Here is a 16,240-nt window from a genome sequence, read left to right as displayed (position 1 = left end):
GTTCCGCCTTGATTTGGACTCAGTGGTGCAATGCCCATGCCCATAGTAGTTGAGCTTCTTGAGATAAGATCTCTGACCTCGTGCCTCATTGCTTGTTTGTGTAGTGCATGGAGGTCGTGTTGTCTGTCTGTACTGTGAGTACATGTCCTGCCACAACTGGAAGGAAAGCTGTCAGTGCCCACCCTATGGCCCTGAGTTCCAACACATTGCTGTGGAGTTGGGACTCCTGGTTTGACCAGGAGCCCTTGGTTTGTAGGTCCGCTAGATGAGCACCCCAGCCCGAAAGAGACGCGTCTGTCCTCAAAAGAAGGGTCAACGTTGGTGCCTGAAACGGCATCCCTTGTAAAAGGTTCTGCGGAGCATTCCACCATTGAAGAGCTTTGTACAGCGTCGTTGGAATCTGGACGATGTCCTCCCAAGAGCCAAGAGCTTGTTTCCATTGGTGGTCCAGTGCCTCCTGGACGGGCCTCATGCGTAGCCTGCAATTTGGTATGAAGAATATACATGAGGACATCATGCCCAGGAGGAATTTGTAAGAACGCACCAATGTCGTTTCTCTCCCTAAGAACCACGAGGTCAAGCAGAGGATTGCTGTTACTCTTTCTGCCGACGGTCTCATCCTGGGAATGTTGGTGTCGAGTTCGGCTCCCAGGAAAGAGACTGTCTTGATGGGCACTGGGCAGGATTTTGCATTGTTATGGCGAAACCTAACCCTCTTAAGAGATTTGTCGTCTTTGAGACTGCCAAGCATGCGCTTGAGGAGGAAGTTGCTCTTATCAACTAGTCGTCCAGATATGGAAAGACTTCTGTTCCTGTCCTCCTGAGTTTTGCAGCCACTGGTGCCAGGCATTTTGTAAAAAGTCTCGGTGCCGATCTCAGACCGAACGGGAGCACTCGAAATTGAAAATGAAGATCGCCCACAATGAACCTGAGGAATTTTCTGTGTGCTGGATGGATTGGTACATCCTCCAAATCTAGAGTGGCCAAGAAATTGTGCCTGTTTAACCAAGGGAGCAAAGTTATCATCTTCAATTTGATGCGCTTGATATATTTGTTTAGCGCTCTCAGGTCCAAGATGGGTCACCATTGACCATTCTTCTTTTTGACGAAGAAGCTGCGGGAGTAGAAACCCTTTCCTCTTAGAGTATAAGGTACTGGCTCTATTGCTGCTTGGCCTTGCGCTGAGTCGGGGGCAAGGATGGAGGCTGGTTTAGAAATTCCAAGGTGTGTCCCTCGCGGCCCATCTAAAGAACCCATTTGTCTGATGTTATTGACTGCCAGCGTTGGTAGAACTGGCTCACCCTTCTCCCACCGGGGTGTGACGTTGAGGGGGAGGAGCTGGACTGTCAGTTTTGTTTGCTTTGCAACTTCCCTTGAGCAGAGCCCCGCCTCCCTCTCTGGCTGTATTTATTGGCAGACTGGTACTTGGTGTCCTGGTATGAACCACCCTGCGACTTCTGACCGTAGGAAAGACGGTAAAACCTCTGTACTTCGAGGATGAATGTGGAAAAGGACGAAAAGACTGGCGATCTTTGTCTTTATCTTTCAAAGAGCTGATGACACGTGCCGTATCCGTTTTGATTCCTTTGAGGTGGTCATCAATCTTTTTCCCAAAGAGTTCTTGACCATCGAAGGGCATGTCTAATATCTGACCTTGGACCTAGGGTCTGAAATTGGTAGCCTTCATCCATGCTTGCCTTCTCGGCACTGTGCCGTGGGCCATCTGCCTGAATCCTGACTCCGCCACATCGACTGCTGCATCAATCATGTGATCCGAAGCTGCTTCCCCATCGGCGATGATCGACCTGGCTTCCTCCTGGAGTTCTACAGGTAGCTGTTTGGTCAGATTGGACATGCAGAGCCAAAGCTCGCGGTCAAACCTCGCCGTCATGGCCAGCGCGTTGCCCGCTCTGGTGGTAAGCGTGCTGATGCGGATACTTTCCTGCACATCGCCTCTAGTTTGCGACCGTCCTTGTCCGGTGGGGCTGATAGGGATGATGCTAGATTGGCCATTACAAGCTGGGCGGTAAGTGGTTAACGGCGCCGGTAATGGTGCTGGCGCCGTTAACCCCTTACCAACCTATTACGAGTATGCTCGCGGGACCCGCAATGGGCGCCTGGAAAAACCAGGTGCCCTTAGCATGTCCCGCTAGCAGACCAGGGAGCTAACAACGGGCACCGTTATTAACAGGCCAATTGTTAGCTCCCTCCCCAGTCCCATTGAGCCCTATGGGGGCTCGAATGGGAATGGGGATGTACTGGGTTCGGGTTCCTCGAATGAGGAATTACCGGGTCCTCCAAGGTTGGAATAGTCCGGTAAGTCCTCATTTGAGGAACCCGGACCCAGTACTCGGTAAGGAGGTAACCATGCTGCAAATTGCAGCATTGTTACCTCCAACCTCGTAATGACCCCCAGTGTCTGAAAACTCCTCCTGCAGGATGACATCAGGTAGCTCTGGCATTTCTCCTAAGGGAGATAATTGTGTTCCCTGAGGTTCGAGAGCATCTACAAACTGAGGCAGCGCTTCTATATATACAGGAAAACTGTCTTCATTGGATGGTGTAACAGTGGCGTGTTTAATGGGCTATGGGGTCTTTTACTCCATAGGGCTTCATGTGTTTTGTGATGTGTGTTACACAGCACCCTCAGTGCAGTGACACAGGGGTGTCATAGTGACCCCCCAGTATAGACTCTATACCCTGGGACTGACTACTGTCTCCCAGGGCATGTAAAGTCACCATTAACTTTACTAGTCTTAAATTCTGAACAGAACCAGTACAAACCATCATATTGTGGACGTACTGGCTGGGGCAATTCGATTGCCCCAGGGTCTGTTAGTCGAGAGGGCACGTCTCCGTCCCCCCTGATCGAGTTTTGGCTGGTGGCAGTGGATACTACTTTTTATATTCAACCGCAAATATTTTCCTATGGGATTACCCATTGTTTTAGGGTACTATCTTTATTTAATTATTTACGGTAGCCTCGAACATACCGCCGGTTTATTTAATTAATATTAATTCTGCGGTTGGTATTTTTCGCCAAAACTTGATTCTAAAATGGCGTTTGTGTTCTCTTCTGTGACTCCAACCCAAGTCAAGCCCTTTGTTCCACTTTTTGGCGGGCTTCTTCACAGAAGCCCTCCAAAGTGGTGACACTATGTCTGGGGTACTTAGGAGGGGTGGAGGGGAATTTAGGCACCCTGGACTGAGTTGCCTAGGCAACTCAAGTCGCACTCCATCCTGATTGGCCCAAGTGGTGAGCCGGCCGGCTCACCACTTAGCATGTTTGAGTGACAGCTAGGCTGAGTGAATGGGGGTTTGCTGCATAAAAGCAGGGCTTTGGGGACTGGAACTTCAGAAGTCGCCACAGGACCTAAGAATCCGACGAGGGAGAAGCTGAGCCGTCCTGCCACGACACCACCACCGGTGGAGCCCTGCTGGACTGCCTCACCACTTTTCCCAACGACAGAGGAGATCTCCCGCCGGAGAGTCTTCTTCCTTTGACTGTTGGGGATAACCAGTTTCACTGTCTTTTCGCTTTCCCGACGTACCTCGTGGCCGCCTTGCCCGTGCCAAGCACCCCGGCAACTAGAATACCACGTTTTAACACGACTGCGAAACCAAGGTACCACCTTTAACCGGAAAACTCTGCGGCTGGTTTCTTCCCTGGTAGTGCAACGACCTTCATCTTTCCTCCAAGTCGAGATCTTCTCTTCCCCTGGACGACGACGTAACTTGCACCCACTACCAGGAACAACTGCCACCGCTGGAGGATCCTTCCCACTTAAGGTACCGTGTCCCGCCTGGCTTCCCTTGCTACCGACTGTACGGGGTAGATTTAGCCCCCGGCTTTCGAACCTGGGTTAGCCTGGGACACCTTGGCTAAACTTTCTAAGCCTCTCTAAACTCTTCTTGAACCCTCTGCAAGACTTTCTAAGCCTAGTGTAACTGTGTGATCTTGGGCGCATTTGTGCTCTGCTCTCTCTAAGAGTGGGCCCAGCCTTTGGACTTTGGCTCACCAGTGACTTTTTGCTCTCTGCCTTGCTAACAGTGTTCCTGAATCATAGAGTGGTGTACCTCTTCATATTCTGTCTTTTTCCCTCCCTTTCTCACAAACTTATTAGAGTGCAATCTAGTTAAGCGCTCACCTCTGTATGAAAATAAGTGGTGTTTTACTGTGATTTATCTAATAGGGAAAAAGGGGTGTATATATCATAATAGTAACTGTGTTTAGGATATTTTACAATAAGAGTGCTGGAGTATTTCAACTTTGTGTTTTTAAATAAATAATTATATACTTTGATACCAAAGCTCTGGTCAGTGTTTGCTTGTATTATTGTATCTGAGTGCCTATTGTGTATACTTTGCATACTGCCTAACTCTTCTTGAGGGAAGTCTGACTGCTCAGCCACAGCTACCAGGTAAATCTGGGTGGTACAGACTGCTACCAAGTGGGTTTACTGCCAACACCTGTAGTCCTAAATCTTTTGCAGTGTTCCCTAAGGGAACTGCACAGGTTTCTGCCTAACACGCAGTACCATTGAGTCATGGGTTGAGCCTGGGAAACGTGCGCAGCAATGTGTTATCAGTTGCGTGGCATCACATACCATCTGTGCATTCAGTGAGTGGTACTGTTTCCTATTGCGGAACACCATCTCAATTGCACGTGGTACTGTCAGCTCAACGTGGGTGCAGTCGACTGCACCTATGCAATTTGGCATGGCTGCTATGGCATGGAAGGCCACCTTGGTGGCAATGACCTCGGGGAGGGTACGGGGTAGGGCTATCTGTTCCGACACATGGCGCAACAGGGCATCCAGTACCTGTACCAGGATTTTGGAGAAACAGGGTTGTGAAAGGCTGTGCAGCTCACCAACTGTGTGTTGATAGTTGCCGGTGCCAAGGAAATGCAGAACAGACGCAACCTTCAGGAGGGGGGGTGGCGGTGGGGGTGTCTATGTGGCTGCTGATGTCGTCCTCTATCATGGTGGTGATGTACAGGATTGTTGGACGGTCCAGCCGGTATAGTGTGTGGACCTGTCCTGGGGTAAGGTTCCAGGGTGAGGCCCTGATGCGTGGTATTGCAGGCTGCCTGCGAGGTGGTGCCGGCTGGACAATGGGGTTTGCCGTAGGTACAGGGTTAGCTGGTTGCCGCCTGCGCCTCCTACGCCTCCGCCTCCTCCTCTGCACCATTACTGCCATCATGTGCAGTGCTGCCTGTTGGTTGAGCAGGCCCAGTCCCAATGCTAGTAGAGCTGCTGCCTGCATGGTTCTGTTTTGTGTTGGGCTGGGTGTGGCCCTCTTGTAGGCTCCGAGTGGCCTGCTGGGTCCAGCTGGGCTGATTTGGTGCACCTGTGCCCTGATTCAGGTCAGCAGGCACTGTTTAACGTCATGTTCGCGGGGGCGGCGGTACCGCCACCGTGATCACGGTTTTAACGCCATTTTTTTAGGCAGTGTTTCCATATCTGCGCTAGTTGTGATGCTCGCTGTGTTTAGTATAGCCGGTAACGGAGGGATTTCCGTGCAGGCGGAGTTTACGGGAGCCTAAACTCCGCTGTGGCGGTTGGAGGTGGTGCTATTTCCGGGTCCGCAGGTCATGATTGGGCGGATGCGGAAACGGTGCCGGTATGGTTATACCGGCAGCGTTAAGTCCGGACCGATGTACTTGTAATGAGGCCCATAGTGTTGTTAGAAAGTCCCTCACTTCACATGCTTCTCCTGGAAACATCAATTCCGCAATTGGGGATCTGTAGCTAATTCTTTAGCTAATAAAGATGAGGCTTAGAATAAATAAATGAAAGGCCTTCTTGACAAGAGCAAGAGGGACGTTGGCGTACACAGGAGATTTCTGCCTTTTAATGATAATGCTAATGATGTGTTATTTATATAGCGCCTTAATCCAAAGCGCCTTACAGAGCACATATTTACATACAATATCACCCAACCGAAATTGGTACTTTTCCTTGCAGTCACGTTAAAAAGGGACACCTGTCAGATTGACGTGCGTGCCCACATGTTGGAAAATAAACTGATGAAGTAATTATAAGGCAGACTTCATAATACCAAGGCACAGTGAAATATTTTCTTTCAGCCATAATGCAACCCATAGAAAGTGTATTAGAAATGCATTTCCATCAATGCCTAGCTTGAAAATGTGTTGTGGAGTACAGAAGCCTTCTTGGCAAAACACATCTCAGCCATGTGTAATTTCCTGAGGCTAAAAGATTCAGCGCAGGAAACCAAAAATGTAAATTTTGTGACCAAAAAAATGTGTATTTTCTAGGACTGTATGATTTAATTTACCTATAGTAATATTATGAATGCTAAAAATAGACTCAATGATATATGTTATGATAAGTCATTTACAACGCGCCTGTACACAAGTGTTTCGAGGAGCGACAAGACAAGGGAGAGATGACAGAGGGAGGACCAGACTACCGATCTTACTAGGCCGTGGGTCATTCAGATTGTACAAGTGCAAGAACAAGAAGTGCAAGAGGAAAGGGAGTGGGAAGTGCAAGGGAGAAAGGAGGGGAAAACAAGGCAGCAATGCTCTGAGTAAGTAAAGCCACGGCAGCAAGGAGAACAAGGGACTGTATGTAGGGTTACAGTTACAGCCCCTAAGCGCGTGGTAGGCCCGGAGGCAGTGCACGGTTGATTGATCAAGAAAGAGCCTCTGGCTACGCAGTGAGACTCTGAGGGTAGCCAAGCAAGCAACCAGTCGGTACAGCAGACAGGTAGTTCAGATAGGTCAGCGAGGGAGAGAGAAAGAGAAAGCAAAGAGGAAGGTTGTGAGCTGATACAGGTGCAAATATTACAGTTCAATGCGTTGCTCAAATATGCATGTACTTGGAGCGCTTGCATTAAAGATTAGATTTGACATGCCTGAACTTGGTGTTTAACTTTATAATTCAAAACTAAAGAGAATCAAAATTGGAAACACTTTGGGGGTCAATTCGAATTTGGTGGTATCTGGGCAGTAGATATGCCCAGATACCACCAAACTGCATCACCATTACCAGCACTTGGTCCGTGGTGTAAGTCCCCATTTTTCTTTAGTCCATAGGACTCTATGGGGCATTTTTGGCGGACTTACCGCTGCAGTCATTCTGCAGATTTACCCCAAACTCATATTTGGAGGCAAATCCTCCAACGTTCTGCCCACCTGATAGTTAGGCGGTGTGGTAATGAGGTGGTATATGATAATACCATCGCAATTAACCAACACCACATAATGAGGCCATTTGTGTCTTTACATTTCCAAGCATGGCTTATCCCAGAAATTTAGAATCAGATTAATTGTTCAGGGCCTACAGTCCAGTTGTAACTGGATAGAAAGTAATTACAGATTATAGTCAGGCCAGATGACTTTTAAGAGTATCCAAGATGCGCTCCTCTGGATTCAACTATTCAAGATGCGCTCAACTGGTTAACACAATCAATTGTCTTTATGCATGCACTCATGACACCAGGCCTTGCTTTCAAACAGAAGGCAAACCTTCACCCTCCCCAGAATTCGACTGCTAGTAATGTTCTTAGCCTACCTGCCGAAGTAGTAGTGTTATCCATGCAACCACTGTTCTTTGTAATCTCTGTTCCCCCGGGAGCTGCCACCGTAGAAGAAGGGCCATAGCAGAAGTTGGGCTGCTGCAGGACTCGCCTATGGGCAAACAAATGCTGGTGCCCGCGAATACTTGAACAACAATATCCTCCGTTGGCATGCCAAATGGAAATGTCAAAATGCCAACGCCCGGCATGTCATCCAGGAGCCTCAACGCTTGTGGACACCAGTGCCAGAGAACAACGGATCAGTCTTTCCACGATTGGATGCAGGCTGGTGGAAATAAATGACAGCAATGGCAACACCAAACAAAACCCTAAAATTATGTTTGGCCCTAATGAAGTTTCAGTCCAAGGGCCCACGCAAGGGTGTGGATCCAAACCAGAATCAGCTGTGATACCAAATTAATTTCCCGAGAAACAACCCCTACTGTTGTCTAAAAAACATAGGCACAGATGACTATAATACCTCTGTTATGAGCACGGTGAGATCGCAATGTTTGTATTAAATCCTACCCGGTACAGTAGGTATTAAAGGTTAGTGCGTCACATGAGAGAAAGGTGGTATATCGGAGTAGTTAGGAGGTGACAGAGTAAACTTTGGAGTAGGAGACCCAGCAAGTGGCAGGAATGAAAGTGGAGGAGTTAGTAGGACGAGGACAAGGAGAGGGAGCAGGAAAAGAGAAAGAACGTAAGAGGTTGGAGACGATCAGGAGGTGGTGGAGTAGAAGGATCATCACGTATGTAATCTAGCGCCGTGATACCTCTGGGTCCTGGGCACTAACAACAAATGCAATAAATAAATAAATACATAAATAAGGGAGGCAGAGGAGAGCCAAAACGAGAGAAAGAGAATAGAGGAGATTGTAAAGATACAGAAGGCGTTGAACGAGAATGAGGAGGGCCGGACGAGGGAAAGAGTGTGGAGAAGGTGGTAGGAAGACAGTCAGGAGTGGTACCCTCAATCCTGGAGATACAGCCCATAACCCTTAGGTCCCAAGCACCCAAGGTGGTGGAAACTTCTGCCAAGGAGACTGACATACTGACAAGTGCAATTACAACTGCAATGGAATGACAGCCATCTATCAACCCCAAGAATGAACAAACGGGGCACTTAAAATCCCAAAGACTGTTTATTTTCGCTTCTGGCTGGCAAAGCCCACGGGACGAGAGAGAGGAATTGACAGACCATAGTCCTCGAGGAAGCTAAATTACTCATCATTGTTTTCTTTGATATCCCCAGAACCTTAGTTGCAGTCCAACCTAAGACTTTGGCACTTTTGTTTTATAAAATAACCACAATGAACTTAACAGAATAAACCCTGATATGTCTGATACGTCTGTTGATCCCCAGCTAAAACAATGCCCAAGACGCCACTTCTGTTGCTATTACAGTAGCTGCTTAGATATTTTTACATTCAATCAGATTCAGGAGCTATTTCACAAGATTATGAATCTGTGGGAGGATGGTATCTAAAAAACATATATAGTAAAAATCAAAGAAGTGCATTGCTTAAGCTCTGTACTAAACCTCAAAACGTTTGGCAGCTCGGTCCCAAAAGACGATGTGCAGCTGGTTCAGAATTTCAGTGGACAGCTGTTTTCCAGTGTAATGACCTACAAAGATATAAAAGCAAGCTGAGATGTGTTATTTTTATACTGATTACCTACTCATTTAACCAGTCACTAATCTATGTATAAGGCTTCCTGGGAACATCATCTTATCCCTTACATAGGTAAGAATAATTATGATGTGTTTAAAACAATGTACTTTCACGATGGAGAATAATGTTACTTGCTGATACTGATGCTATATAAAGGTTTGACTGATTATGAGTTGTAATAATTCGATCACTGTGCCTGGTGACATTTCTGTAACCATAAAATTCTGCATGTATTTATTTTGATGAATGATAAGAAAGAAAAGGCCTATATCGAATGATTCTCAGAAGTGGAGTAACTCAATTGGATGACAATTTCTCTTAACATGATTTTTTACATAGCTGTTATGGCATTAAATGGCACATTATTTTTAGTGACACCATTTTGTACTCAATTATGCCACATATCACATTGCCTATAAAGAAACCACATGCATCTCAAATTACAGCAAAGCATTACATACATTCTTGGCATTAAGCATCCAGAAAATCCTAGCAGTCCATTCCTAGGACATTTCTGAATCAAGTAAATATATTATTAATATTATTTTAATAGAAGCAGTAGTATAAATAATAATAAGTTCAGGTTTGTCTCGTCATGTAAGATTCTTGCTTCTTCGATGAGCTGTAATACTTGATGTTATTATTGTCTAAAGTACTAGCATTTAATGCATTGCCTTCAGAAAGATGACAATACATTGGACTGAGTTGGTGCTTCTAGCATTCAACATCTCTCTTAATCACTGTGGTATCTTACTGGCCTTTAAAACAAGGACAATACCCCACATTTGTGTTTGTGTACAAGGGGCCTCATTCGTGATAGATGCCGCAATCCAGAAAGCTTATTGTTTCATTGTGGATAGCCCTGTGAATTTTAGGTGTGTATTGTATTTGTTTGTTTGTTTTATTACTTGTATTGCGCATCAGACCCATAGTATCAGGGCACATTGCATAAGACAACTCACAGCTTGGTTACAGATAAGGATAGATACATATTAGAACATCATAGAATATTAGATACATTTTCATTACAGAAAGTTATATAAAATATTGGATACATTTTCATTACAGCAAGTTATATAAACAGTGTCACAGCATAAGCATTGAGAAGGTCAAAGGAGGGTATAACCGTTGAGGCCTAGACAGAGTTTTTGAACCAGTTTATAAAGTTCTGCCAGAAGTGAGGGTAGTATTGGTTTAATCGCATGGGAGGGGTAGGGAGTTCCACAATTGAGTGGAAGTTCTATGTAGTAGAGGCCATTACGTTCACCTGTTTGTTATTGGTTAATCTATGTAAGAAAATGCATTTGCCTCTGTTTGTGTTCATTGACAGACATTGAACATATTATCGATAAACCCTATCCAGAGTCTGATCTTAGACTTGCAGGATTTCTGTTGTGAAATGAATGTAACCATTTGCACCTTTGAAGGATGCTGTGGCCCCATTGGCATGTGCCTTTTACATGTGAAAACGAGTCAGAATAGATCCTTTGATTCAGAATAACATTCAAATGGGACAGGATATGAAAGTATTTTAAGCATTACAAAGTACATAATGGCCCTCACTATAAGGTTGGCGGAATGGGTTTACCGGCACCGGTAAAGGTGCCGGTAAACCCGTTCTGCCCTATTACGAGGTCTCCTCGCGGGACCCGCAATGGGCGCCTGGAAACATCAGGCGTCCTTACCAGGTCCCGCGAGGGGACCAGGGAGCTAACAACGGGCCCGTCATTAACGGCCCCGTTGTTAGCTCCGTCCCCATTCCCATTGAGCCCTATGGGGGCTCGAATGGGAATGGGGATGGACCGGGTCTGGGTTCCTCGGACGGGGAATTACCGGGTCCGCCAAGGTTGCGATGGCCCGGTAATTCCTCATTTGAGGAACCCGGGCCCGGATTGCGGTATGGAGGCAACCATGCCGCTAAAAGCGGCATGGTTACCTCCAACCTTCTAATGAGGCCCAATGTCCTTATCCAATGTCCCAATGTCCTTATCCAATGTAAAGAGTAAGTCTTCTTCAAAACCAGCAGACCATTCATACGATCTAATGAAGCAATAGAATGGCTCGGGATCAGTACAATACACCACAACAGAAGGCATCTATGTTCTAAATATTCAATACAGAAGGATTGCATGATTTACAATGACCTGCGCTAATGTCATTATTTTCAATGTTTCAGAAGAAACACACCTGGATATGACACTGTAGGCATAAAAAAGACTCAAAAGGGAAATAGATTAAGAAAAAGGAAATGAAAACAGGGCAAACACACTACAGGATGTATGCCAGGTTATATATCAAGTGGGCAACACCCTTCGTAGGAAGTTTAAAGTCTACGCCAAACAAGATGGGCACAATACATTTTTCAGGTTTTGAGCTTCACTTTCTGCTCTCGCAAATCCTCCTTTAATAATTAGGTGTTTAACAATTCAACCCTCACACATTGTTGGTGAGAGTGGAGATAGTGAATGTGGCAGGAATTACATGTATGAAAAGGGGCTGGGTTGATGGTTGCGATGGGTGAGATTTGAAGTGCCCTGCCTAGTTCTGGGGACTTCCAGTGGTGTGACCAAGGGAGCCAGGTAACTCCACAAGTTACTCAAAAAACACTTTATTTGGTTGCTATGGCCTCTCCTGGGACTGTTGGTACTGCTGCAAAAATGATTGCCAACAGGGAGTGCGGGGGCACAAGAGTGCCTGAAATGTGGGAATTTTATCACTCACTGGTGTGTCTCAAATCTTGATGGCACTGCATTCCTCTCTGACATCTTTTTCTCCACCTGTGGTGTTCCCCAGGGATCTAATCTCTCTCCCTGGCTGCTCAACCAGTATCTGGCACTCCTTGCCCACCGCATCGCCGCTCTCTGCCCCTACTTTCAGTGCTATGCGGACGACACCCAGCTCATTTTCAGGCTACCCTCGGCCTCCTCCTTTCCTTCCCTCATCTCTGACTGTCTGTCTGCCATCCAGGAATGGTGTGCCGCCAATGACCTCTGCCTTAATGCTAGTAAGACTGAGATTCTACTCATCGGCACACCCACTCCCTCCTTCCCTGTAGCTCTCTGGCCATCCTCGCTTGGCCCTCCTCCTGCTCCTACCTGCAAGGCAAAAAACCTCGGGGTCATCTTCGACTCCACACTCTCCTTCTCTCCTCATATATCTGACTTCTCTAAGAAGTCACACTACCAGCTGCACCTCCTCAGAGGTATTCTTCCCTTCCTCTTCTTCCCCCAGAAGCTCACTGTCTCCCGAGCCCTGGTTCTCTCGAAGCTGGACTACTGTAACAGCCTCTATCTTAATCTGCCTGCCTCCACTCTCCGCCCCCTGCAACTCATCCAGAACAGAACTGCGAGACTTGTCCTTGGCCTCAAGCCCAGGGACCGTATCTCTCCAGGACTGAAATCTCTACACTGGCTCCCAGTGGCTGTGAGGATTAAGTTCAAAACCCTCTGCATTGTCCACAAGGCCTTCTGGGGCCTGGGGCCTAAATACCTTCAACTCACTCTTCCTAAATATCTTCCTTCCCGAGCCCTTCGCTCATCCATCTCCAACTCCCTCAGGGTCAGCCGCTTCTCGAAGCAACGAGTCGGGGGTCGATCTCTCGCCGTGGCAGGGGCCTCCCTCTGGAACAGCCTTCCTGCCTCCCTGAAACTTGAGGAGAACCATCTCCGGTTCCGGAAGCACCTCAAAACCTTCCTCTTTGCTTCTGCTTTCTCTCTCCCTCTCCCCTGCTAAAGTCTTGACTGAATCTGCACCGAATCTGCAACTGGGCCACTCTCACCGACCTCGGTCCTGGTCCCAGCCACTCTCCTCTTGCACTGCCTCCCTGGCAACCCCTGCACTGAGGGACTGTCTCTGTATCCCTACAGCCCCCCCTTTCCCAGCACTTGTCTGCACTTACCTTGCACTTGCCACCAGCTGGCCCTATTTATTTACTTATTTTACTCACTTGTACTGCACTTCCCCCCTCCCCTTCCCCTTGCACTTTTCCCTTTCCCCTACCCCTGCACTTGCGCGGTCTGAATGACACCTGGCCTAGTATGATCGTTGTCTGTCTTCCCCTTGTTCCCCCCCCTGCCTCGTCGCGCCTTGAAACACTTGTGTATAGGCGCGTTACAAATGCCATATCATATCATATCATATCATATCATTTGAAGTTGAGACCCACATATCGGCGTTCGTACCATAAGAGGACTGGGGAGTAAGCCAGATCAGAAAGGAGTGCAGAGAAGTAGAGAGCTGTCCGAATGGGAGGGAGGCTTTGGTGTACCCTTTTCTATAGAGGGTCAAACAGGAAACAGGGGAGAGAGATGGGTCCAATCTAATTCGACCACTGACAGAGAGCTTTAGACTGATGGACCAAGCAAGGCACAGGGGACACCCCCATCCCCAGAGGAACCCGTGGGGGTGGTTGTTGCTTCACACCAGGGTGAGCTAAGAGGGCAGGGAGAGATATGGGCCGTACTTGGTCTGAATGCTGGGGGTGTAAAGGTACCGCCACTGAATAGCCCATTGAGGACCCACTCTTCTGCACACAGCATAGTAGTGGTAAGTGTAGCACACCAGAATATACGATGGAGGAGGGACCAGGGCCACAGTCAATCAAGACAGTGTGGGTAGAATAGGGTACTGCCACTAACCAACCCTACTAAAAAATTCACACTTCTGCATAAACCTCTCAAACTCTAAACTAAACACAAGCATACCTCTACAGCACAACAAATGGCACATGCTTCCCTACACCACAACGACAAAACAAACCATATATAGGCCCTCATTCTGGATTGGAGGTAGCCATGGCGCTATTTGCGCCATGGCTACCTCCAATACCGGGTCTGGCACTGGTCTGGTTGAATGGGGACTTACCGGGACATTCCGACCTGCGCGGACCTGGTAAGTCCCCATTCAACGAACCATTCCCCATTCCCATTTGAGCCCCCATAGGGCTCAATGGGAATGGGGAAGGCGCTAATAACGGGCCTGCAAATAGCAGGCACGTTATTAGCGCCCTGGTCCCTCGCTAAGGGATCTCGGAATTGGGCGGTAAGGGATTACCCGCACCGGTCTCCTTACCGGTGCCCGGTATCCCTTACCGCCCAACTCATAGTGACCCCCATAGTCTAGCACAACAGCACATGACGGCTACCAACTGAAAAACCCACGTACGCTCAGCGAGCGTTGTAAAATGAACTGAATCTGCCAAATGAATATCACAGCCCCCTTGCTGTTTCTGGTTTATAGTCATAATGTCGACAAAAAAATGTCGACAGACAAAAATGTCGAAAAAATAATGTCGAAAATAATAATGTCGACATTCTATACTTTTAATGTAAAAAGTCATAATGTCGAAAAAAAAATGTCGACATTTTTTTTTCGACAATATGACTATAAACCCTTAACACTATCAACACCTCACCCAACACCCTCCTGCAACCCCCCCACACCCCACACCACCACCCTCCCACCCCTCATATGCAACACATTCTAATTATTTATATATTTATTTATTTATTTTTTCAATAAATAAATAACCAACAAAAAGTATCATTTACTATGGGGGGGTCCCCCCCCCCCAACCCCCCCTCACCCAACACCCCCCTGCCACCCCACCACACCCCCTAACCACCCTCTCACCCCTCATACTCAACACAATCTAATTATTTATTTATTTATTTATTTATTTTTTCAATAAATAAATAACCAAAAAGAGTCTAATTTACTATGGGGGGGGGGTCCCCCCCCCAACCCCCCCTCACCCAACACCCCCCTGACACCCCCCACACCCCCCCAACCACCCTCTCACCCTCATTCCCAACACATAGTAATTATATATTTATTTATTTATTTATTATTCAATAAATAAATAAACAAATAAATAAAAAGATTATCATTTACTATGGGGATGTCCCCCCCAACCCCTCTCACCCAATACCCCCTGCCACCCCCCACCCCTCATACTCAACACATACAACACAACAATAAATATATATTTATTTATTTATACAACATTTCGAAAAAATGTCGACATTAATGTAAAATGTCGACATTTTTGTATGTCGACATTATTGATTTTCGACATTAATTTGTCGACATTTTGACTGTCGACATTATTGATGTCGACATTATGACTGCACACCGCTGTTTCTACCTCTCAGTCCTACTAACTCACACCCCCTTGCCCTCTTGCCTAACAGATCCGCCAGAGCGCCAACGGACCACACAGGTGGTGACAAGTGTGCATTATAAGCACCTTTAACATAACATGGCATGCATGGCTAAATGAGGGAAGTCTCTTCTGTGCCTTTCTTGCCTTGTTCCCTTAAAATCTGAGTCTTCATGGTGGATGAACCTCTGTACTGAGGTTCCAGTGGAGGTTGGACTTCTTCAATAAGCTCCAGATGTTGAGCAATGTCTTCTACAGGCCCTGCCATTACTATAACAGACCTTGACATCAAAGATCTTGAAGCAAAAACTGACATTGAATGTGCTGATGAGGAAGTTACTGGTCAGGAGGGCTTTGACATCTACTGACTTGATGACAATCAGTGGTCACAGTGATGGCAGTGGTTACTTCAGGACACTTAGGTACACCTTGTGGTGTCAGAAGCAGTCAGTGAAGGTCATGAAGATTTGGATTCCTCCAACATAGTTCTTTTTGAAAGCAGTGATCTGAGGACATAGCAATAGACCCTACATCATACAAAGCTAACCTAATGCCTTCCTTGTCCATAAAGCGTCTTTGAGACATTTTTTTGGCACATTTTATTATTTTCTCTTCTCTGGTAACTGGGCAGAGAGCCAATAAATACATTACGATAGTCTTTCCAGGACTGAATGCCACCGAATGAAGTGTATATGTCAAAAACACAGACATTTTCCTATCAAGACAGTGGGCCTCATTACGAGGTTGGAGTTAAGGGAAAAACGATGCTGGTAAAGGATTACCGGCATCGCTTACCGCTCCGCTCCATTACGACCCGCCAACCCGCTATTAGCGGCACCGTAGATAACGGGACCTC

General features: G+C 46.9%; 1 protein-coding gene across 1 annotated transcript in view; it reads right to left on the bottom strand.

Moving 5' to 3' along the window:
• TEX11 (testis expressed 11) overlaps positions 1–16,240 on the bottom strand; it is a 3,096,519-nt gene that overhangs the window by 1,516,826 nt on the left and 1,563,453 nt on the right. The window contains exon 15 of the mRNA XM_069612434.1: positions 9,092–9,177. Coding sequence (XP_069468535.1) covers positions 9,092–9,177 — 86 coding nt within the window. The remainder of the gene's footprint in view (positions 1–9,091; positions 9,178–16,240) is intronic.

The sequence above is a fragment of the Ambystoma mexicanum genome, chromosome 5p (genome assembly GCF_040938575.1).
Source record: "Ambystoma mexicanum isolate Mex_15411 chromosome 5p, UKY_AmexF1_1, whole genome shotgun sequence".
In the NCBI taxonomy this organism is placed as follows: Eukaryota; Metazoa; Chordata; class Amphibia; order Caudata; family Ambystomatidae; genus Ambystoma; species Ambystoma mexicanum.
This window is presented reverse-complemented; position numbering and strand designations above follow the sequence as displayed.